The sequence below is a fragment of the Procambarus clarkii genome, chromosome 89, assembly GCF_040958095.1.
Source record: "Procambarus clarkii isolate CNS0578487 chromosome 89, FALCON_Pclarkii_2.0, whole genome shotgun sequence".
Classification (NCBI taxonomy): domain Eukaryota; kingdom Metazoa; phylum Arthropoda; class Malacostraca; order Decapoda; family Cambaridae; genus Procambarus; species Procambarus clarkii.
Window position 1 is genome coordinate 7,315,372 of NC_091238.1, and position 26,093 is coordinate 7,341,464.

General features: G+C 40.8%; 1 protein-coding gene across 1 annotated transcript; it reads left to right on the forward strand.

Moving 5' to 3' along the window:
- On the forward strand, positions 1–26,093 carry LOC138359135 (chromosome-associated kinesin KIF4A-like). The gene is made up of 11 exons (XM_069317876.1): positions 1–199; positions 3,706–3,865; positions 4,765–4,965; positions 5,202–5,397; positions 7,661–7,815; positions 9,893–10,071; positions 11,640–11,814; positions 16,644–16,816; positions 18,209–18,370; positions 19,828–19,935; positions 25,737–26,093. The coding sequence occupies exons 2-11, from the start codon at positions 3,710–3,712 to the stop codon at positions 25,957–25,959; spliced, it is 1,728 nt and encodes a 575-aa protein (XP_069173977.1). The 5' UTR covers positions 1–199; positions 3,706–3,709; the 3' UTR covers positions 25,960–26,093.

Below are 26,093 nucleotides of genomic sequence, written 5' to 3' on the forward strand. Positions count from 1 at the left end.
ACAGTTCAAACACTTCCCAACGGCCCCCTCGCTCCTCCTGCTGCTACTGCTGCTGCTGGTACTGCTGTTGTTACTGTTCCTGCTGGTGGTGGTGGAGTGCCTGGGTACCTGTGTCCTGGTAGTAGCCGTCCCACGTGGCCCCAGGGGCACAGTGAAGGGCACCATCGCTGACAGTGCTGGTGCTGGGGCAGCCTCGCAGGTGATTTGACGCAGCTGCCTCTCTCTTATTTATTTATTTATTTATTTATATATATATACAAGGTACATTGGGATTGTGAGGATACATAGCATAGTATTTACACTCTTGTAAAGCCACTAGTACGCGCAGCGTTTCGGGCAGGTCCTTAATTTAAGAAACTAATAAGTAGGTAAATACTTGCAAAATTTATAAAAATGTTAAGTTACATAGCATGAATCCTCGTGGTGAAGGGACCCATATGCGGCCAGGCTGTGTGGGCTGGGGCTGGGTTGGGGGCTGGGGCTGGGCTGGGGCTGGGCTGGGGTTGGGCTGGGGTTGGGGTTAGGCTGGAGGTTGGGGTTGGGCTGGGGGCTGGGCTGGGGCTGGGCTGGGGGCTGGGGTTGGGGTTAGGCTGGGGGCTGGGCTAGGGCTGGGCTGGGGTTGGGCTGAGGGCTGGGGTTGGGCTGAAGGCTGGGGTTGGGCTGAGGGCTGGGGTTGGGCTGGGGGCTGGGCTGGGGCTGGACTTAGCGGGGCTTGCGTCATATTGTGCTGGTTTTTAAATCCATGAGTGAGGTGTCTGGTACAATGTCAACCCTAACCTAACCCACCCCACCCCAGTCTAGCCCAATTCCAGCTTAATACTGTATATACAATTAAGAATTGGAAAATGAGTTGTGTGAAACATGTGTGGACAATTTGACCACAGTACCCTGATTATAATTGACCTTTTGAAGAATGATCAGAATGAACATTCCTCCAAATTGTTCAGTATTTTGAACGTTTCACTGAGATCCGCCCTGTCATGCCTGGCTTGAAGTGTTGTTAACCCTGTGGCCCTCAACCGTTCCTGGTACGAGAGTTGACTTACCTCGATCTGGAGAAATTTTTGTTGCCTGGTGTTGCACCTTCTCCAGAGCAGCTGTCCTGAACATGAGGTCTCCGTGCTTCGATACAATAATTGAAGTGTAATTATGTAATCCAAGTACAATAATGTACCAGAGATTTATACAGTTGCATAACTGCCTGCTTTTTCTTTAAGTCGAAGGTACTCATGATTATCCCTGGGGCTTGGTTTCATTTAACATAGTAAAGACCTACAGTACTACATTTTATTTGGAAGTAAATCACACATTCATTCGCGCCATACATTCTCTTGTGCTATTTACACGTACAAATCGTTGTTCCTGAATGCTAATCCTGATCTGAAACTCTTCCATGACAGATGTAATAGAACCTATAAGCACCACCACAGGTAAATATCTTTGATGTCCCCAGAGTCAAATTAAATCTGTGTAAACACTCCATGCAAATAAAAGCACCCAGTCTATATCACTCACTCTCTAATGACATGAAAAAATTAAATTAATAAAATTAAATTAATAAGTCAAATTTTTTTTCCAATCTATGCCTTATTCAAAAGTAAAACCAAAGAGTACTTAATTTCATCCTCAAAGTTTCCTAGCCTGTGAGCCGGAGGGAGGGTCGGCCGAGTGGACAGCACGCTGGACTTGTGATCCTGTGGTCCCGGGTTCGATCCCGGGCGCCGGCGAGAAACAATGGGCAGAGTTTCTTTCACCCTATGCCCCTGTTAACTAGCAGTAAAATAGGTACCTGGGAGTTAGTCAGCTGTCACGGGCTGCTTCCTGGGGGTGGAGGCCTGGTCGAGGACTGGGCCGCGGGGACACTAAAAAGCCCCGAAATATCTAAAGATAACTCGAGAAAAGTTCAAGATAACTGTGCTTCAAACTCCCACTGTCTTGTGCTACCCACTTCCCCTAATATTAGTACTAGTGCTTAAGACATGCATCTTTACCAGTGCAATCGTCCCCCCTGTCAATTTATATTGTAGTTATGTTGAACTTAAATTTTGCCACAATGTATCTCTTCATATTAACATATGTTAGTTTAAGGACCTGCCTGAAACACTGCATGTTAATGGCTTTGTAAGACTGTAAAAACAATGTTATGTACTCTCACACACCCAATGTACCTTCTTGTATATAAATAAATAAATCAATAAAAATAATGTATATGAAGGTAATCATGGTGGTTTTCAGTTAATTTACAGCACCTTAATAGCACTTGCCAAGTAAAGAAATATAATATTACTATGCAAAGTTTGTGAAATGATTTTAATGGAAATTTAATACTGTATATAGTTCTTATATTAAATTAAGGGGATGTAAAATGTTTCTCAAACTTCCTCAAACCCCTTCAATTTTTGTTTTGCATAATCTACATGGCAAATGCTCCAACTTTTTCTAAATGATCACCAACGTAACATGAGAACCAAGAAACAAATATATATAATATTTATAAAAAATTGAAAATTTCAGATTTTCAAATCGACGTTAAAATGTAAAGGACAGTTTTAGTTAGTTTTAGTTTAGTTCATTTATTATGCAACTCCAAAAGTTTGGCATTTATGAAAAATCCATGTAACGACATTTTAGAAGAGACAGCTTTGCACACTGTGTGAAAATGGTGATAATTGGTCAAAAAAGGACTTTTTGATGCTGACTCAAAGTTGAAATTCCTATTTTAGAGATACTGTACTATAATTGACGAATCATTTGTACTGAAATACAATACAGGTATGTGAAAGTTGTAGGTCAATGTAAGAAAAAATAACTTCAAAAAACAAAATATAGGTATACTGTAATTATAATGGGTTAGGGGATATATAAGTATACTTTAAATAGCTGATAAAGCCCTAATCTGGTCCCCATTCAGCAAAACAACCTAATGAGACAAAGAAAATAGTTTGAAATCTGTGAAAAAATTGGCCCAAAAAAATTAAGTCAAATTCTGCCACCTGTGGCTGAATTACATGTTGACCAATTTCATTCACACTGCACATACTTAGTGACGGGTATGCATTCTCCAAGATGTAGAAGCCACAACAAAATCAAATAAGAAACAAAGGAGAAATCTCCCCCCCCCCCCCCCCCCCCCCCAAAAAAAAATGGAGGACAAGAAATATTGGCATTGGGAAAGTTATTTATATGATATATAATAAAATACAGCAAACAGTATTTACAGTACTACAGTAGTAAAATACAGTACTTACTCATTATTATTTGTGAAATTTTGTCGTCTAGGTGGCAATCGGCCATCCTAGAAGGCACTAGTTGCATACCCACTCATCCTTACTACTACTACTACTACTACTACTACTACTCTTCTCTGTGTGTCGGACAAGTGCTGCATTTCTTTATCACTGCATTAATATGAATTCCACTAACTAGGTGTTATTGTTATCAGTACCAGTTGCACACTATTTTTTTAATTCATATAAAATCCATTTCTTAGCATATTGGGATGTAATTTTCACAACACTGATGCCAAATAACGTTGACTTTTTTAACATTTTATACTACAGTATATATCATATGTGGATGAATATTTTTTTTTGTTTTATGTCCCCTTAAAACAATCCTGCTGCACTGTAATATGAGCTATATTTATAGCTGATATGAAACCTGTCGGTCTTCTGACAATTAGATCTCTTTGTTTAAACTTTTCAGGAGCATGTTTATGACGCCTAGAAACCTGCAGGTGTCTGCTGGTGTTGGCGGCACTGCCTGTACAATGGTGAAGGTGTACGTGCGTACACGTCCTCTTCTTCAACAAGAATTAGAAAATGGAGCAAAAAACATCTTGGATATTTATCCCTCTGACAAGCAGGTATCTGAATACTGTAATGTATAAGCTATCGATTATATTAGGTATACAAGATTCTTGTAGTATCCTTAGCATACATACATGGTAAGGCCTCCTTGCCTCCTATTAGGAGGCCGTGGATACAAACAGATTGGCACTTTAACGGCCTTCTGGAACCAATTAAGTTAAGAGTTCCGAGGTTCCACTTGTATCCTTACCCTCATTCTGCATTCTGGAACGTAATTAATAAAAACATTTCTGAATCATTATAGTTTTAAAGATTTCTCAGCATTCTCCAGTGGTGTGATCAATGTAAATACAGTATCCCTATATACCACCTAAATCCGGATCTTACAACAGATTCCTCGATACTTCGGACTGAATTTAACCACTGGATCTTCCTTCCAAATGTTGAATGTTTCAGAAAAAAGTCCAGATTTCAAGTGGATCCTTGTGAAATTCCAATCATTAGGCAAAGTAATGTCCTGCACATATTTTTACTAAAAAAAATTCAAATATTTCTGGATAAACAGAAAAGGGAAGATTTCTAAAAAAAAAACTCAAATATCATGCAAATCTGGATCAGGTGTAGAATGTTATGCTGTAAAACAATCCAGATGATGGAGGTGCATATGTACGCCCTGGAAACACAAACCGAAACTGTCTATTTTCCACTTGTTACAACTTATAATAAAGTTGTTACATCTTGGCTTAACGTGTTTATGACGTACTAGAACGTTGTTACAACTTGCTATATGGGTTGTTATAACCGGTTAGGAGGTGTTAAAACTTGTTCGAACGTTGTACCAACTTCGTAGTTTCGGTGTGTGTTTGACGGGCATTGTGTTATATAGTGAGGGGCATGATGTTTTATAATATGTGCTGTCCCTCATTTGATTAATAATTTTTTTTTAATTTTTCAGGTAGTGGTTGATGGGGCTGATAAAATATTCAAGTATGATGATGTATTTCAAGACAGTTGCTCACAAGATGAAGTATATAGGACGGCAGTGGCACCTCTGGTGGCCAAAGTAGAGAGTGGTCACAATGCGACAGATTTCGCATATGGCCAAACTGGATCAGGAAAGACATTCACCATGGGCACAAATCCCTGTATTGCAAAGGTTAATTTTATTTGTATTTAAGTTTGTCTTATGAACTGGGTTAATTTTCCTATAGTGAGTTTTTTGTCATTAGTTTCACTTCTCATATTTGCCTAATTGATAAGATAAAATGGAGGCTAAAATTAAGTTTAGTATATACTAAACCTTTAATTACTTTATATTAATACTATCTATGACATGCAGGTTTATGTAAGATTTGTTTAGTATTGGTGCTGATATCACAACACTGCTTACAGGAGGGTGAAGGCATTTTACAAAGAGCAATGCAGGCTCTCCTTGGCAAGGATGAGAATCATCAGCCGTCACAAGACATGGGAACTGAGGGTTCGCGGAGTCTCAAGATCTCGATGATGGAGGTCTACAATGAGGCCATCTTTGACCTCTTGGGCCCAACCAGAGTGTCTCTGGAAACAAAACCTGCAACTGATGGAGGTAGGATTATGATGGTGAATCGTAATATTTGTGGTAGGCATATTTGTTCATCTAAATCTGTAGTAAGGTTGGACAGTAACCATGTAAGGCCTATTATGTAAACGTTAATTACTGTATTTCATAGTTTATCATGTGAGTTTTTACTGAAACTTCTTTGCTAATTTAGTCAGTCTTAATGTTGTGACATTTGTCCATTTGTAAAAGTTTGTTTTAATTATTTGAAATAAATGATCATATTTTATGCAATCGCTCCTTAACTTTGTATTATAACTCCGTGCGGTTTCATGTTCTGAGTGTGTAGGTGGGTTTGTGTATGTTCTCTCCTGTTTGTCTGATTTCAAAGTAGTGGTCAGTGGGTGAATCATTCCGTTGGCTATGGAAGACATTTGGGTATTCACGGGTGGATCCATTCACTTTGTGGAATTAGTCCCCCTCCCCCCTGCTAGGGTGGTGTGGAGGCATTTTTATTTTTACTGGTGTCAGTGGAATTTTCTGTATCTTTTCCTCTGGTCTGGGGCTTCTCCTTTGTCTTGATCAACAGGGCTGGTTTATAGTCACCTGTAAGGGGACCAGATGACTAGTTTTGTCACATTTATAGCTTTCGTTGGAGCAGTATAGGGTGGATTGACAGGCCTATTGCCTCCTGCTTCTTCAGCCATTTTCTCCTGTCTGTTCCAGTGGTTGTTTTTTCTAGCTTGGATCTCATTAGATGGCCTGTTGATGCTTACACTGTTACCTCTAACCATTCAGCCATGGCCCAGTTCATCTTATTGGCATTTGTGGTTGATGTATGTTCATCCCCTTCCTTTAAGATGGCAGGCTTTCTTTCACCTCTGGCTGGCCAATTACAGTGCATCGTGCCCGGCCCCATTGGAGGTGCATCGTGCCCTGTCCCATTGGAGGTGGGTCGTGCCCTGCCCCATTGGAGGTGCATCATACTCGGCCCCAGTAGAAGTGAGTTGTACCCGGCCCCATTGGAGGTGCGTCGTGCCCTGCCTCATTGGAGGTGGGCCGTGTTCGGCCCCATTGGAGGTGCATCATGCCTGGCCCCATTGGAGGTGCGTCGTACCCGGTCTCATTGGAGGTGCGTCGTGCCCTGCCCCATTGGAGGTGGGTCGTGCCCTGCCCCATTGGAGGTGGGTCGTGCCCTGCCCCATTGGAGGTGGGTCGTGCCCTGCCCCATTGGAGGTGGGTCGTGCCCTGCCCCATTGGAGGTGGGTCGTGCCCTGCCCCATTGGAGGTGGGTCGTGCCCTGCCCCATTGGAGGTGGGTCGTGCCCTGCCCCATTGGAGGTGGGTCGTGCCCTGCCCCATTGGAGGTGGGTCATGCCCTGCCCCATTAGAGGTGCGTCGTGCCCGGACCCATTGGAGGTGGGTCGTGCCCTGCCCCATTTAAGGTGGGTTGTGCCCTGCCCCATTGGAGGTGCATCATGCCCTGCCCCATTGGAGGTGGGTCGTGCCAGGCCCCATTGGAGGTGCATCGTGCCCTGCTCCATTGGAGGTGCTGTCATTTTTGCATACTCCACAGGAGCTCATGTGGATGCACTGTTTGTTAATCCTGTGATGTTGGTCACTTGTTCTCCGGCTTGCTTTTTCCTGATGGTTTGACATGTCGTCTGGTTTAGCCATCCTGAGGCTTATCCTTATGCTCTTGTGTGCAACTTAATGGCTCTTGTTAGCCTTCTTTGTCAATGTCTTCCATGGTGAATATTCAGGTGGGAGATTTTTGGTGCTATAACAGGATGCTGGCTGCTTGGTAAATGTCTCTTGGTTGATTCACCTTGTTGCTGAGTAGCTGTGTCTGTTCTTTGTCTTTTTCTCCCCCTCTTCAAGGTAAGCCCTGGCCGATTTATTTTATTTTTAGGATCGTCTGATATTGTAATGGCTGTATAATGAGGTAGCATTGGGGAGCATTTGTTAAACTACTGCAGTGGTTTAACACTGTGCAGTGCTTCTTGTTCTTGCCCATGATAATCATAGACAGATCATACATATGAAAAAAAATTAGTTTTTTACCATCCTAGGACTGTTAGTCTGACTTTAATGGACCTGTTTGTGGCATCGCCTTCAAGTGGCGCCCGAGGCACGTGCCACACCTGCCGTACACCACTGTATAGCAAACATCCAAAGTTTTGTTTAGTGTATTCTCTTTAAAGTTTGCTTCCAAATTCAAAGTGCTGTGCTGTTCTGGCTTGTGTAATATATGATTATTTTTCTATGACAATTTAACAGTGGTACAATTTATTTCTTAAATTGCATCAAAGGTATGTCAGCAGTTGGAATGGTGGAGAAGGAAATAAAAAGCATTGAGGAAGGGCTAATATTTCTAGAAAAGGGGAATAAATTACGAAGTGTCGGATCAACGACGATGAATCAGCATTCTTCACGCTCCCATGCTATTATATACCTCACATTAAAAGTAAGTGTTTTTCTTATATGTCCTCTCTGTTGTGGCTATTTGTGAAATGTCAGTTATGCCCAGTACTATACTCTACTGCTGCTTCTTACTGGTTGGCCTTGGCACTGTCTTGCTTTGTTTGTTGGTTGGCCTTGGCACTGTCTTGCTTTTTTTTGGGTGAAGGTTTCTTCTTCTCCTTTCAAGTTGCCTTGGTAGCTCCCCATACCTGCCCCCCTTTAAACCCTACTTCCCCGTGGGGGCTTTGGGCAGTGTGTTAGTTGGGGAGGCAGGTGGAACCCTGGGGTGACCTGAGCTGCCCTCTGCTTGCTCACTGGTATACTAGTGCTTGATTTGTTGGCATCAAGCAAAATACTGCATTCCTTAGTTCTGTCTTTCCTTTCTTTCATCAAGATACATAACTTGTTTTGCTTTGCCTGCATGGTATCATCTGGTCATTTTATTTCGTTATCGGGTTGTTTAGATCTCTGCTTCTTTTGTCTCCGAGCACACCAGATTATGGTCCCGGTGATGGGTAGGCTCGTACAAGTCCAGAAGTCTGGTAGCTGGCTGTCTCTGGTACTAAAGCCAGTGTTGTTCAGTAGGCCTGCACAATTCCAGAAGCTTGGTGCTTAACTTGCCTATCAGTGTTTACCTATCAGTGACGATGGAGGAGTGAGATCTAGCTCTTTATGCCCTGCCACCTAGCTGTTTATTCCTGCTGTGCTAATTATCTTTTTAATCATTACCATTTTCATCATATTTTGTCTTAAAAGTTGTGGATGGAATTGCTTCAACAATCTCTTCCTTCGATGCATTCCACTTGCCGACCATCGTTACCTGGAATGAGAACTTCCTGACATCTCTTCGACTCTATTGCATGTGCAGCTTCCATTCTTATCCCCCCCTTGTCCTACCTCTAATTAGTTTAGTTTAAATAGCCTTCCGTTATCCACTTTATTTTCCCTAAAGATCTTTTACATAGTTGTCATATCCCCTCTGTTTCTTATCTCCTAAAGTTGTGAGGCTGAGTTTTCTCATCCTGTCCTCATAGGTGAGGCCTCTGAATTCTGGTACCAACCTACTTGCAAACCTCTAAACTCTCAAGCTTGTCTTTATGCTTAACAAGGTGGGTATTCCATGTTGGTATACTTAGTTATTGTTTCATGTAAGCAGTGTGTATGGACTTGAAAGCCTCCTTGTTTTGATTCTTAAATGATCGTCTTATGTTTGGTAACTTCCCACATGCTTCTGATGTTATCCTCTCAACATGAGCTTTTGGTGTTAATGTTGGGATTGTCTACTCCAATGTCTATTTCTCTTATTGTTTAATTTTCTTTTCCTTATGATGTAATTAAATACAGTTCTCATCCATTCTACCTATTTTCATTAATTTACACTTATTTGAACTGAATTCCAATAACCATTTATCTACTCCTGAAGTTTGCCAAAATTTTCTTGCAGCACCCTACAGTCCTCTTCACTTCTTACTCTTCTCATTAACTTGGCATTATTTGTAAACATCAACATGTATGAGCTCACTTCCTCTGCAAGATCATTTACATAAATTAAAACGAGTAATGATCCCAGGACATCTTGTTCAAATATTCCTATACCCAGTTGCCCAGCCACTTGGGCTGGACGGTAGAGCGACGGTCTCGCTTCATGAAGGTCGATGTTCAATCTCCAACTGTCGAAGTGGGTGGGCACCATTCCTCTTCCCCTTTCCATCCCAAATCCTTATCCTAATCCCTTCCAAGGTCTATATAGTCATTATGGCTTGGTGCTATATTGTGATAGTTCTCTCCCGTATTCTGTCCAGTGTCTTTCTGTTATCCCTGCTTGTCTCTGCACTTTGTGCAATGGTCTCTTGTGAGGAATTGCATGAAAAGCTTTTTGGCAATCTAGAAAGATGTGTACTTATCCTTCCTTCTCTTGTCTTATTTTGGTGAACCTGTCATAGAATTAAGTGAAAATGGCTAAACATGGTAATTGTGTGGCTGTCTCTGTGGAATCGGAACCACTGTTGAGCTACTGAGTATGCCCAGTAAAGGGGATTTCTTTACATTCAATGCTTTCTTTTTTGGGGGGATCATTGCAGAATGGCAAGCATTGTGGATGCCTCAAGCTCGTCGACCTAGCTGGAGCGGAGGGCGTTGGCCGAGCACAGACGTCGGGACAGGAGTTTACTGAAGGTGTCAACATTAATAAAGGCTTGCTAACACTAGGAAAGGTTCTGTCTGCACTAAGCAGCATAACAGTTGTTCATGTTCCTTACAGGTATGATACAATTTTAGTACTCTTAGACATTCCTCCAATCTGATTACACGTACTGTACTTAGGTTCCAGTCGTGATTGGATATGTACAGTAGTCGTGATTGAATATTTAGTTGAATCCTCCCAGCCACAAAAAGTTATAATGTTGTGTACAAAAGTACATGACAGTACATTATAGCTTCACTAGATACTTTAACCAAGCACCACAAAATATTGTATTGGTAATAACACAGCCTTGCCTTCTAAAATGGCAGTATATGCTTATAGTAATTATGTGGCTGATAGTACAAATGTCGTGATGGCTCAGGAGAAAGTAGACTTTTGTATTATTGAATTTGAACAGACTGAAAGTTTTCTATTTGATGCTAATGAAACCTAGCCATCTTAAGCCTAATATAGTGCATACATGTGCTATACTAGGCCTAAGAATATTTAAGTTTGGTTTTTAGCTTAATTTTTCCAGACTATATAAAATACAAAAATTGGCTTACTGGGGCTACATACCAAAGTTGCTGGCCGTGGTGGAGTGAGGAAAGCTCACAAGGACATTACAATTCAAAAGTGCTCATGGAACAATTGTTCAGCCGAGCCTTGCATATTGCACCACCTGAGATATGGAAAAAGTTTAAAACTAGTTCACCTGAGGGAGGAATTGCCAGCATCAGAGAAGATAAGTGTTTGCTTATAACCTTTGCTAAACAGCATACCAGGGATGCTAATTCTAAAACCACCAACTCAAGTCGATTAAAATACAAGAGACTCGACTGATAAAGTATGCACAAAAAGTAATTATTTAGGAAAGCCAATGCTTAACTATGACAACAGAAAACCAGTTACTGAGGAAAATGAACTAGTGAGAGGTTTTAGCACCAGAGGAGTGTAATGGGCTGGGTGGCCCCAGACCCCTGGTAGACTAGCACTGCAGGGGGAAAGCAGCAAGGTGATAATTTGCTTGTTTGAATAATTTTGAGTTTTGTTTGGTGTTCTGTCAAAACTATTTTTCTGCGAGTGTCTTGATTTTTTGCATTTTATCTGCCTTTCTGGGGAGCCCCATGGTGGTTACTGGAAGCCATCTTGCTGAGATGGCTCCATACTGGTGGGTCACATCAGTCAGGAAATATGTTTGGCCTACTGAGGATGGAGCCACAATCTAGGTACCTTTAGAGGTGCAGGGAGCGAGTGACACTCCGCCACACCACAGGGAAAGCATCCGGAAAGTTGGCAAAACATTTTAGACAACTGGAAGGTTCACAGAAAGTGAAACCTTGAACCTGCCAAGCAACTCTGTAAGAGAGTTGCAGAGTTGCATGAAACAAGGGCCTCTTTCAAACTAGCTAGAAACTTCTTAGTACTGAATCCCCACGACCAGGGGGGCCTGACCACCGCTCTCGGCCAACAGGTTAAGCATGTTTAATGAATATGGTATGGTGATAATATCTGGACCTTCTTCAGTTTTGATATGCATGTCTTTGGGTATTATTGCGAATTTAATAATCATGTGTGCATATCTTTAACCCATGTTAGTGTGAAATGGTATTGATGATATTAGATATGTTTTTTCATATTTTCAGGGACTCTATATTGACAAGACTTCTTAAAGATTCTCTTAGTGGAAACTGCCAAACTGCAATGATTGCTTGTGTGAACCCCGCAGACTTCAACAAGTATGAGACAACGAATACATTACGATTTGCTGAGCACGCTAAAAATATCAGACTGAAACCTCAAGCCTTGTCCACTGTCAAGGTATGTTATGATTTTTATACTTCCTAGGCTGGAGTTGACCTCTCCCACTATGTGAGAAGCCTCATAAGAGCTGCATAAAGAACACCACCAGTTCAGTAGTGGTTATAGATCTTCACTATCAATGCTCCAATAGAATAGAGCAACTTCAAAAGTGTGTGCATTGGCAGGTGTGTTGGTATGGCATGACCTATTGTTTTGATGGGTGGTGTTTAGTAGCTTGACTGCTTGACTGCTAACCTGCTTGACACACCTCCCTGACAAGAATGTACATTGATTACCATTCCATGTTGCTTTTGCTATATTATTTCCTTTCTCCTTCATGGCTATACTTTATGTTGTCTGCATTGCAGGTTCCCGTGCTTTGTATTTAACTGATTATGGTTCTGGGTTCTCTTCCTAAGTAGTTAATTGGCCTGCATTTACCCTGGCCCACTAAAATAATTAAAACTAAATGGGTAGAACACTTGGAGAAAAATGATATAATGACAGACAGACTGTATGGTTTTCAATCTGGAAGATCCTGTGTAAGAAATTTACTCGGTTTCTATGATAGACGCAGAGATTTTACAAGACAGAGATGACTGGGGTGACTGCCTGTATCCAGACCTAAAAAGTGCTTTCAACAGAGTTCCCCATGAGAGGTTGTTCTGGAAACTGGAACATACTGGAGGAGTAACAGGTAACCTTCTAACATGGATGACAAATTTTCTGACAAAAATGAGGGCAGTAATTAGAAGCAATATATCGAACTGGAGAGATGTCATGAGTGAAGTACCACAGGGTTCAGTTCTTGCACCAGTAATGTTCATTGTCTACATAAACAATCTACCAGGTGGAATTCAGAATTATATGAAATGTTTGCTGATGATGCTAAGATAATAGGGAAGGAAGATTAGAAACTTAGACGATTGTCATGCACTTAAAGAAGACCCGGACTTGGATTCATAAAGCAGTTACGCAAAGACTTGTGAACATGTAAATCTTTCCTCAATCTTTGACACCTTTGGTTACATTTATTAAACGGGTTACAAGCATGAAAACTTCCCAATCGACTGTTGCTATTGTTATAACTTTGGTGCTTCGGAGCTCATTAATTGTTTAATAATTGTAAACAATGCCACCAAAGATTGCGAAAAGATCTACAGGTTCGTAAGTGCTTGCGTAACTGCTTCGTGAATCCGGATCTTGGACAAAAACAAGTGTATTGAGCACAACCAGGCAAATGAAATTTAATGTGAATGAATGCCATGTTATGGAATGTGGAATAGGAGAACAGACTTCACACAACCTAAAAATTGTGAGAAATCTTGAAAGAATTCTGATAAAGAACAGGATCTAGGGGTGGTTCTAGGTAGAAAACTATCACCTGAGGACCACATAAAGAACATCGTGCAAGGAGCCTAGCTATACTTTCCAAATTCAGAATTGCTTTTAAATATATGAATGGTGAAATACTAAAAAAATTGTTCACAACCTTTTATTAGACCAAATTGTAATATGCATCAGTTGTATGGTGCCCATATCTTAAGTACATCAACAAACTGGAAATGGTGCAAAGACTTGCAACTAAATGGTTCCCAAAACTGAAGGACAAGAGCTACGAGGAGAGGTTAGAGGCATTAAATATGGCAAAACAGGAAGATAAAGAGAGTCGGTATGATGTTGACCAAACCACACGCTAGAAAGTGAAGGGATGACAACGTTTCGGTCCATCCTGAACCATTCTCAAGTCGATTGTGAGAATGGTCCAGGACGGACCAAAACTTCGTCGTCCCTTCACTTTCTAACGTGTGGTTTGGTCAACATATTTCAGCCACGTTATTGTGACTCCTTGCCTGCACAGGCAGTATGATCATTCCGTTCAAATGGTAACTGGAATTTATAAAATTGATAGGGAAGAATTCTTGGGACCTGAAACTTCAAGAACAACAGGTCATAGATTTAAACTAACTAAACAAAGTTGCTGAAGAAATAAAAGAAAATTAACTTTTGCAAACAGAGTTGTAGATGGTTGGAACAAGTTAGGTGAGGTGGTGGAGGCCAAAACCATCAGTAGTTTCAAAGCGTTAAATGATAAGAGTGCTGGGAAGACGGGACACCATGAGCGTAGCTCTCATCCTGTAACTACACTTAGGTAATTACTTGGGATAGATGCTAAGGTGTTGAGGTTTTTCCTTTTTGAGCATCCTCACTTCCAGATAGTTCTCCACAGGTAGGCCTGTTGATGAGGGAGTGTAGTAGTTAGTTGCGTATTGTCTTGTCTTGCTGTGATAATGCCTAACCCTGCTCCTTGTACATATTAGGGCGTTGCTCTTTTACCAAGGGTCGGCTAGGATTGTGTACAGGGTACCTGTACTTCGGTTTACGAACACTCCTGTTTACGAACTTTTCGGGTTACGAGCCCGATTTGTTTGAAAAATTTGAATCAGGATACAAACTTTACCTCGGGATATGAGTTTGTTGATACGCGTACGGCGACCTAGCGTGTGGTGGCACAGCGATCGCACCTCAGTTTACCAGTGCCTCGCGCCCAGTGACTATCCCGCCTGAATTCTTCGCAAGGATTTAGTTTCTTTTCGGATTTTTGGCTATTTGACCATAAGTTATTATATATCTCGCCATGGGTCCCAAGAAAGCCAGTGGTAAGGTTCACGGCAAGAAATCACCTGTGAGAATGACCATAGAGGTAAAACAAGAGATCATTCGTAAGCATGAAAATGGTACTCGTGTTGTTGAACTAGCTAGGCAGTACAACAAATCCATGTCAACGATATGCACTGTACTTACCAAGAAAAAGGACATTTTGAGTGCTAAAGTGGCAAAGGGCATTTCAACAATCACGAAACAAAGAATACAAATACTTGAGGATGTGGAAAAGTTGTTATTAATTTGGATACACAACAAGGAGTTAGTGGGTGATAGTGTTTTAAGAGGCCATTATGTGATGGCTCACTACAGACAAGTGTTGCAAAGAAGGGAAAAACAATCTTCAATGGAATGTTTCCATGTGAGAAAATCAAGCAGTGAGCCACAACCAGGACCTAGTGGTATGCAAGCAAAACGTGCCAGAGAGTGCACTCCAGAGAAATCTTGACTGCCTTATGTTATAATGGAAGGGGGACTCCCCTTCCAAACAGTAACACCTCTCCTCCCCCTCCCCTCCTCACCATCTTCCATACGCTAACAGAAGTCATCAGCAAGGGTAAGTAATAACTTGAACATACTTTTGTAGTGAAGATTTGGGTGAATTAGGTATAAAATTTACTTTGAAGTGAAGTTTTTTGGGCGTCGGGAATGGATTAATTCATTTCCCATTACAGTATTTCTTTTTGGGGAAAATCGCTTCGGTTTACAAATTTTCCGGTTACGAACCTTCTCCAGGATCGGATTAAATTCTTAAACCGAGGTACCCCTGTAAATCATTGTTCTTTTCTGTGGCTGCTAGCACTTTCCCCACCATGTACTTATGAAAGGGGGGTTCAAACTTTGTTCAATTCAGCTTAGATGCTCATTTTGCACCTGGAATGCCTGCCACTGAGTGGTTAGTTTCCCTCATCCCCAACATGTTGACAGTCTTAGGTGGGCTGTTTTAGCGTCCCCCTTTCATTTATATACATGAATGCAATTTCAGCGCAGTGGTTGCGTGTTGATGAAAGGCCACTCTTTCCACCCTGGTCCTCCCCCTTTCCCCCACCAGGGAGGCTTCGACTCTTTCTCTTCATAGCTGTGTCGGTTTTAGATCTTTGTCCACCTGTGTGCAAAAGAAAAAAGAAAAAAATATTTATGTACAATCCTATTGGCTCATACGAGGCAGGTCCTGTTTATATCCACAATACAGTATAAATTGATGCTATCTCGTATGGGCCAGTATGCCTTCTGTAGTTCCTTTATTATTATGTTCAAATAATTGGTTGACCTGGTTTACTTCATTAAAACTGTGGAGTTGTGAAAACAATATGAATATCAATGATATACATATCATGTAATAAAAATTAAATTTCAAACCATGATGATTACCGCACTGGCATAGTAACATTTCTGGCGACGTCCACATTTGCATAGTAAGCAATCATGAAACTATAACAGGATATTCTTCATGTGTCAAAGTCAATTTCACTACTACCATATAGAGCTATTATATCCATATTAGCATCATTGGTGTGTAAAACCCAGACAATAATAGTGTAAATCAATGTATTGTGATAACCTCATTACTGTATGTGTGAATGAACGTATGATAACTGCACTTTAAATGTTAATACAGTCCTGTCTTAAGCTCACTTATCCAGTCTATATGGAAGAGATCTCCTCACTGGATAAGCCAGACATGTGGATAAACAGAATTTTAACCATGAAAGTCCAAAAATTACCATATTTGCAATTTTTTTTATACCACAACTAATTCAAATTTCCACACCTATAAATCAAAAATATTATTTAAGACAAATGTCAGGTTACCTTCTAGTAGTTTGTCTTGTTTGATACTGTAGATCTTGAAATGTGTAGTTCTTGAAAATTTACTTAACCTAATCTCTGGTTATCTGGACTTCTGTCCAGATATGCCAAAGTTATGGCAGAAATTTCAATTTTGTTCAGATTTTGTCAAGTGGGCTTGGTGCAAAGCCCACTGTTGAGCAGGCTTGGGATAACAAGCTCGTACAGTGTCTATAAACACCTACTACACTGTACTGGTATCTCACCTTTTTGTCTCCTGGTTGATGCCTCCCTCACACTAAGACTGGGAGATGCACTAATGATGATTCATGCATTTATGTTATGTATGTGTACAGTATTCTGTAAATTTTAATTATTCATACTGCTTTTTTCAGAGGCATGGTGTGAAACGCCGCTGTGATGAAACATTTGCCACTCCATTAGTAAGGAAGAAAGGTACAATGCCTTTGGTTTCGCACAATAGTACAATTTCCACTCCAGGACACAAGCCAACAGCAAGACCTTTGCTTCCCTCGCTCAATGTCACTATTGCTACTCCATCAGGCGGGTAAGTTACAACATGTTCATCTTTGGTAACTGTGTCCTTCCATTAGTCACATTATTCTGATCAGGCACATTGCCTTAATGGTGGATCTCACCATAATATAGTAATTTTATTCATTAAATATACATATGAACATACAACAGTGGTTTATTTGTAGATACAGAGGTTGCATATAAAATAAAGCCACTAATATGCAAATCATTTTTGGGCAAATGCTAGTCTGATGAATTGTAATTGGAACAGGAAACTATAGAAGAGAAACACAATTTCAAAATATTTTTCACATATGCAAAATCAAAATCAAACACCTCTGCCAGTATTGAACCAAGACTTACAACTGAAGATTCATTCATAGAAGACAACAAAATTTGTGAAATCCTAAAAAGATCCATATGAGGCTATGTTTAGCACCCTATTAAACAACAAGAAAGTTGAAGATCTAGACAGCTTCTTTATGAATGATATCCAAACCCCTTACAATATAACTGATATTAACATGAACACAAGACTTTGAAACTTTGAAAAAGAAATTGACAATATGCCCATGCACTCAGCTCTGGGCTGTGACTTGTGGAATTGAATATTCATGAAGAAATGTAAAGTACCAGTAGCATGAGTGCTCTCAGTGTAATATGGAGAAATGTTTGGATACAGGAGAGATTCCAGAAGCACTTGAGTCAGCAGATATAGCTCCACTACACAGGGGAGGTAGCAAAGCTTTTGAAAAAAAATATAGGCCGTTGCAGTAACATCACACATAATGAAAATTTTTGAACGAGTGATTAGGAATCGTATCTCCAGTTTTATGGTAAACAATGAACTTCACAACTCGTATCAACATGGATTTAGAGCAGGAAGTTCCTGTCTTTGATAATTACTCAACCACTATGACAATCATGAAACCATTAGAAGAAAAACAAAATGCAGATACTGTATACACAGACTTTGCAAGAGCATGATAAGTGTGGACAACGAGTGATAAAAAAGATAAGATCAGTAGCATTAACAAAGTGGGCATTTGTTTTTAATTTTCTGTTAAATAGAATGCAAAGAGTGACAGTCACTCAAAGTCCAAGTACAGTGAAAAGCTCTGTACCCCATGGCACTTTGGTTGGTCCCTCTGATACTTTTATTGGTTCCTCTGATACTTTGGTTGGTTCCCTGATAAGCTGTGTGGGCTGTGCTCCAAACTAAAAATAATTTTGGGGAATTTCTAGATGGATGATGCATTTAAGCACCATTGGAACGTTAATGTTTAAATTACAGGTATTGGAATTACGTAGTTGTATTGTCCAGTCTGGGAGACTTGTATCAAACCGTTTTGCTCCATTTTAGGTTTTAGATTTTATTTTGTTCCTGGTTTTCTATTTCCCTTAATTTGTTTGTTTGTTACAGAAAGAGTGAAGTGTTAAATAATCGTAAAGTCAAGCATCAAATGCCACCGCCTGCTTCTATTTTCTCCTCCATCACCCAACCCATTTTTGAAGATTGCTCACCATCGAGATTGTCAACTGTGTCGGCTATTGATAACCCTGACGCTCGTCCATCAGAAATCTGGTATGTTTAATTTATGCATTGTGGGATTCACATGGAATTATAGAGGGTCTCTGGAGAGTGAGTCTTGTAGTCACGGTGGTTTCAAAATTAATGTAGCCAAATCGGAAGCCCAGTAGGCTTTTTATCTTTATCTTTGTTCACTGTTGTTGATCATTTAAAGAAAATTATGATCTGGTCTTCACGACTGGTCTTTTTGACGCAGGTTTATCACCATCTCTTTGGTGATCAGGCGGCTTCTTTAATAGTGTCCCTTGTGTGAACTTCATCTCGGCGACAGTATGAAGTTTCCTGGCGTTCTTTTCGCCATTTTCTCTTTTCGTAGGTTGTCTTCTATTTCTGGTCGGGTTGTTTTGTCTTTTCTTTCTTGGCTTTTTCAGAACCGTCTCTTAATGCCCAATATTGTCGTCTCGTATTGTGATGCTGGTGGAGCTGCTCTTGCTTGCATTTGGGGTGGATGTCACTACTGCCCTGTTCCGTAAGCTTTCTCGTGCTTTGTTTCACCTCTGGCCTGCTCATGGCTGCCTGAGCCGTACTGGTCTTTGGACAGGGTGCTCTCCTATCTCTTTCTCCTCGGTTTGCGGTGGCCCCTTTGGTTCAGGTTTGTTTTTCTGGGGCTCCCTTTCTGTTTGCATTGGCCCCTGGGAAGTCAGGCTGGTGAGCTTCATGCTCTCCTCTGGCGCAGAGGTTTCTGCTCCTTCGGTCCTGGTAGTTGGTTTGTTTGATTGCAGCCTTCTCCTGCAGGCATCATGTGCAGTACTTGCAAATATTAGGATGGCCAAATAGAACTTGAACAAGTAATCCTTCAGAATACTATTCATTGTGTATGATGGACCAGTCTTAGAATATACGACTCCAGTGTGGGACCATCATGAACAAATCAACAAGGGCCGTGATGAGGGTTCGAACCTACGTCCGAGAGGTTCCCAGATGCGCCTTAGTCGACTGAGCTATGACATGGTAAAAGAATTGTAACTGGGAGTTCAACTTGACCTACCACGGATCCTACAGTCTCTCCGAGACACAAACTAGGATTTTACACAATTTCCCCAAGGCGAGTCTGGGATCCTCTTGGACGTAGGTTCAAGCCCCTCATCACGGCCCTTGTGGATTTGTTCATTTGATGCATCACACTATTGTGATTTCTGTGTGTAATGGGACCATCGCTTTGTAAAGCACAAGACAAAGTACATAAGAATGGTTGATGAGACCAGAAAGTACCAGAAATTAGTCTAAGGGACAGGCTGTCTTTTTTTCCAGGTGAGAGAGTAGGGACCTAGGGGCACAGGTAGGTAGGTGTTGGAACTTAAGAAGCCAGAGAAATACTACACTGGTCACGTATTTCTCAAGTATCTCTCCCAGCTTTTGTTCATTTGCCATTTTCTGAGCAATGTATTGTACAATATACTTCAATCATGTTGTGACACTTTTATCTAAAATGTTCTGGGTTTGCTTTACAGTTCCAGCATAGAATGTGAAAGACATTTAGATAGTCCCGAAGACTGTCAGTGTGCAGCTAAGAAGTTTTGCTCAAGACATGCATGCAAGAAAAAAAGCAGACACCAAAGGTGGGTTTATTTTGTCTTAGGGAATACTGTAAGATGGTATCCATAATAGCATGGATAATACTACATATGCTTAAGTATTATTATTCATTTGTTCATGCTTGTTAATTGTCAGTTTGTTAGTCTTATTAATGATGGAAGGATTCAGTTTATGATGTGTTGAGCACACAATGAATAATGCACTTCACCTCTCAAGAGTCATAGGATTGTGTATGCAGCCACAAAGTTAAAAGACAATCATTAAACTCTTACATTATATGCTTTACTGGGGTGAGTCCCTTGTGGCTCCCTGAAGCTACAATGCTGATACAGTGCCAAACTACTAGGTGCCATCAGTCGTGGAGTTCTTTTAGGGCTATCGGTGACCATGAGCCAAAACCTGACCTCCCCACTAATGAGACGCAGAGAGCAGTGGCACTATGATAAAATTGTCAGCTAATTTTAATTGTCCACCACCATCAGGGAAGCAGCCACAAAGTCAGTGATACAAAACACCACTTTTCTTTTTTTTAACACTTTTGTTGCCCTGGCGGGTGACCCGCCATGCACCTCAAGGTAGCCCTAGCGGTGCCCTGGAACTCGTCACCACCCACAAATGTTTATACTCTTCTTTTTAGTTTTCTGACCTCAATTTTTGTGCTATGTTGTTCAATTTGGTATCAAATTGTTCACAATAGAATGCTGTAAAGGGATATTTGTATATAAGAACATAAGTCTCATTTCCCTATACTTTCGACGAAAACTCAATAGCTTTTCCCCTCGTACGTGTTCAATGCTTTTGTCATAGACTGGCTCTTTTCTTGATCAGTATCCAAGTAGAAGTCAATTTGCAGTGTTTATAAAACGGGTAACAAAAATACCTGAGATAGAATAACCAGAATGGGGGAAACTTTTCGACTCGAGGGAAGGCCGCGGTTATCACGAGCGAGGTCATGAACAATTGAGCCTCCAGCGTTGGTGGGCGCCCACACGGTGGGGTCAGGATGCCATGTGGGGTATATAGAGTATAGGAAGGAGTTGGTGCTCATTTTAAAACAAGTCCAATAGTATTCAGAAAATAAATGGAATTTTTACAAATTTGTAAATTATTGACGCTGTTTGCGTCATCCCACACACTCCTTATTTTGTTCTTATGACAGAATATGTGGCATTAGGCAGCAAAAGTGTCAATAAGGGATTACTTTAAGGTTTTATAAGGTTATCACTCTTTGGGATTTGAAAGTAAAATAGTTGAGTTAGGAAAAATTTTGACATTAACTGAAGGTTATCTTGAGATGATTTTGGGGCATGGCGTCCTAGTGGCCCAGTCCTCCACCAGGCCTCCTTTTTGTTACACATCCCAGGAAGTAGCCCGTAGCAGCTGTCTAACTACCAGGTACCGATTTACTGCTAGGTGAAAGGGGCATCAGGGTGAAAGAACCTCTGCACATTTGTTTCCGGCTGGGAATCGAACCCTCAACCTTAGGACTACGAGTACCGAGCGCTGTCCACTCAGCCGTCAGCCCCCAACATTTATAAAAACATAAAAAATTGTCCTTAACAACTGCACCATAAAATTTTTGCCCAAAAGTGTACAGTACAGGGGTTAATATAAATGTAATGGATTGCTTGTAAAATAAAAATAGAGCTTTGAGTATAAAGAAACGTGTGTGGTGTGGCCAACTTCCCTCAGCGACTGCACGATGCCTCATGTAAGGAACCTCGCAACACACTGGCAATACTGTACAGGAAATCCAAATGAGAAACACATTTAAGATAACTTAAAAGGGATTTACCTGTGAACATCAACTTCCTTGGCACTGGTCCCAAACACTCCCAACAAAAAGAGGGAAGGCTAAAAAATTCTGTATCATGGCTGTATGTCTTACAAAAGAAAACAGGCAGTGTAGTAAATTGACAAGATGTAAAGAAGCTGAAAAAGAAAAGAGGGTGACCAGAAAGATGGCCCCGACACTGGAAACTAGTTACTTGCAACAGTCAAGTAAAAATGGCAATCACAGGACAAAGAAACTAAGAAACTTGTCACTAACAAGAAGAATCATTAATAAACAAAAGAATGATGTTTTTAAAAAATGGAGGGAATAGAGGAACCCACTTGACAGTCTGATTCATGGCCAAAATAGATGGTAACTAGACTTTAATAGACATTACTAATGGAGCAATTTGAAACTATTAAGGGGCCTGAGCATGAAGTCTCTCATGAAGCATGAGAGGGCCAGCCAAGAGATGACCCACTCACCCAGAAGCACCACTGCCCACTTAGATGAACACATAAGGGGAGGAGAATGAGAAGATCCCCCTTCCCCTTACACTGCCTAATCCAATGGAAGCCAGGTCAAAGAAGCTTGAAAAAAGTACAGAGGTTTAGAACAAGACTAGTTCTGAATAAGAATTAAGAGGAGAATGATGCAACAGTAAAACTCTCCAACCTGGAGTTCACAGAAAGCAAAACTACGCACAGAAATCCCACTGGAATTTTTGTACGTACAGGACAAGGGCATCCAATGTGAACCTTGCAGTCTGAAAGTGAACTGCATAAATCAGAAGTTGGAAATGTCACGTCGAAGCAGATTCACCTGTGGCCTACCAAACCACAGGAAACAATTCCTGCCTACTGCCTCATCTGCCATGAACTGGCAGAAGCAAAAATCCAACCAAGAGAAGTTTACCCTGTGGATCTGGACTGCCTTGCGGAAAAAGACCCAATACGCCAGAAGCACCACTGTCCACTTAGACGAACGCCTAAGGGGAGGAGTATGAGCAGATCCCCTTCCCCTTACACTGCCTAATCCAATGGAAGCCAGTTCAAAAAAATTTGAAAAAAATAGAGGTTTAGAACAAGACTAGTTCTGAATTAAGAATTCAGAGGACTAGTTATGGAGACAGGCTCGGAGAACTTGCTGTGCTCCGAGAGAATGAGCAGGAGGGTAATAAGAACTCCTGTACTGTGTACCATGTCCAAAAAGAGTTGCGTTGCCTTGACACAAAAATAATGGTTTATGACACCAAGTTTGTAAACTTGCAGATAAAATGACAATTAAATTTGTCATCAGATTGATTACCATAACACAGTGGATGATGCTAAAACATTGGACTGCTAAAATATTAACAGGCATATTTCTTGTTTACCATGTATCTCTTTTCATTTTCATTCAGTCTTGTTCTTATAGTATTTAATCCATTCCATTATATGGAATGATGCTCAGCTACTAGGAAACACAAGAGACTTAACACTTGTCAAGCCCTTCAAGATGACCTGCACAAAATAAATGTATGAAGTACACTTATCAGATGGAATTCAATGTGAATAAATGTCATTTTATGCGAAAGAATGTTAAAAAAAACTGGCAAAGAAAGTGATCTGGGGTGGTTGTGGATAGTAGAATATCACCAGAGGACTACATAAAGAATGGTGTGCAAGGAGCATATACTGCACTTTCCAACTTCAAAATGACTTAAATACATGGAAAGTGAAATATTAACCCTTAAATGGCACATGGCTATATACCATTTGAGACCCACAGGCACATACAAAAAAAAAAAAAAAAAAAAAAAAAAAATTTTTCTTCCTAACCTGTTAATTTGTGTTCACTGATTATGGGAAAATAATAAAAAAATCGTAAGTGGCATATATTGCCTGCTATAGGGCGGGGAAATCTGAGAAAAAACAGGCGCTGACTCAGCGTGCGTCCCAGGCGGTCTGTTGTTCGCCAGCTGTCAGGCCGGAGTTGCCACAAAGAGATAATTACCGAATTATTTCAATGTCTCTTAATTGATTTTTCGTAGTTTTTTGCTGTAATATTATTCAATAGTGTGTAGTGTGATATATTTATATAATAAAATGAGTGAATCATTGCTGTACTCAAAATTATGGTGTGCATATTGTTGATTCAATTATGTTCATCAAACAGTGAACAAATACTTTGTCGGTTATTACACTATATACACAGGTTATATATAAGTATCTGCATGTTTTGTTCACCATAACGAACCACTAAGTTGCTATTATGAGTCGGAAAGTAACGAGGAGTGACCGCCACATTCCAGCCAGCCACTCACTCACTCCCTCAACACCTCACTCGCCCACATTCTCCTCCCACAATACTGTTTTTGCTTTTATTCACTATATACAGACGTTATATACAAGTATCTACATTCGTGTTCACCATAACGAACCACTAAGTTGGTATGCTGAGTGGCAGTGGCAGCCCGCCACTGGCTGCCACTCCCTCCCTCACCTCACCTGACTTGCCACCATTCTCCTCCCACCATACTGTTTTTGCTTTTATATACAGACGTTATATATAAGTATTTACATGTTTTGTTCACCATAACTGTACATCTAAGCTTGTATGGTGAGTAACGGCACAAAGACGTAGAACCTCACACAGTCGGCTGGTGGCTGCCGCCCTCAAGGCCAGACCCACTAATATTTCTCCTCCAACAATACTGTTTGTGGTGTTATGCTATATACACACATTATATATAAATATCTACCTGTTTCATTCACTATACATGTACTTGTACAAGTAAACTGGTATGGTGCCCAAAGACCATCGTGGTCACCAGTAAACAACATAAGTCGTGCAGACGATGCCACCGCCCTCGCCAAAATGGCAGCTCCCAACCTTCTCCTCTTGCTGTTTATACCCTCTATACACACGTTATATATAAGTATCTACATTTGTGTTCACCATAGCGAACCACTAAGCTGGTATGGTGAGTGCAGTCAATAAAAGGTGGCCACACACAGTCGGAAGACAACGCCACTACCCTCCCCTCCCACAGCATTACTCCTCCCAACATGGAGCACAGCGCTAAATATCACCACAATCCTGCTATTATCAGAACCCTGGTCAGTTTTATCAGTCAGGGGTCTTCTGTAATAATATCATCGCTACATAATAGCACGAACAAGTATATTATGGCATTTTTAGGCGATGCTGTGGTCACAAGCTGAACAGCAGTGCTGTGAGCTCATGCTGCGTGTGTCAGGCTTGGTAGCTCACTCAATACTGAGGCCCCTAACCCCCGGGAATTTGGCCCACGATTTAAAAAAAAAAAATGGCGTCTGTTTACAAGAGCCCTGATGAAGGTGTGGTGAACCCCGTGTATCCGCGGGCCGTTTAAATCTTGCGTAGTACTCCAAAGCATCATATGATGCGATGCGCTATTTAAGGGTTAAAGAAATTGTTCATGACTTTCACCAAAATTGGAATATGCTGTGGTTATATGGGCCATATATCAGGAAGCATATCAATAAATTGGAAAAGGTGCAAAGAAATGCAACTAAGACATACAGGAGAGGTTTGAGGTGTTAAATATGCTAAAGCTAGTAGGTAGACAGAAGAGACAATATGATTACTACAGTACGTATAAAATAGTAACAGGAATCTACAAAATTTGCAAATAAGGAATTCTTGAAACCTGCAACTTCAAGAAAGAGGTCATAAATTTAACCTAAATAAACACAAGTGCCCACAAAAATATCAGGGTTCATTGCAAACAGAGTAGTTGATGGTTGGAATAAGGTAAGTGAGAAGGCAGTGGATGCCAAAGTAGTTGTAAAGTGTACAACAGATTACTGGGAAGGTGGGACACCACAAGTGTCTAGGTCATTCTCTTAACTACACTTGGGTAATTGTTTCCTTTTATTGTTGTCTCCCATAAACCTAACAAGATTGTCTTTCTTATATTTAAATTAATGGTACATGAATTATTTATATGGATTTACTATTTTAAAAGGTGTAGTTTTGCCAAATGTCCTTAATAGCATAATAATTTTTTTTAATTAATGGTTGTAGAAAGAAAGTGTGCAGCAAATCGCGAAGTTCAACCCCTACAAATGATAGTATATCAAGTGACTCGTCAGACGATATTTTAGGGACTACAATTGTTAAGGCTTTCACCCGCAACCACGAAATGAAACGTATGCTGCAAGATATTATCTCGAGTGCTTTCAAGACATTTAATCAGGATGGCCAATTAAGAGTAAGTACAGTACTGCATTTTGGGCAGGTTCTCTAGGTACCTCGCTTCAGTCTGTGGTACCAACATAGGGACTCATTCAATGTCAGGCTGATGTGACTCTGCTCGTTGGTTGAATGTTCCATTTCAACAATTGTCTTGCTTTCCTCAAAGGGGCGGGGTAGCGTGTCAGG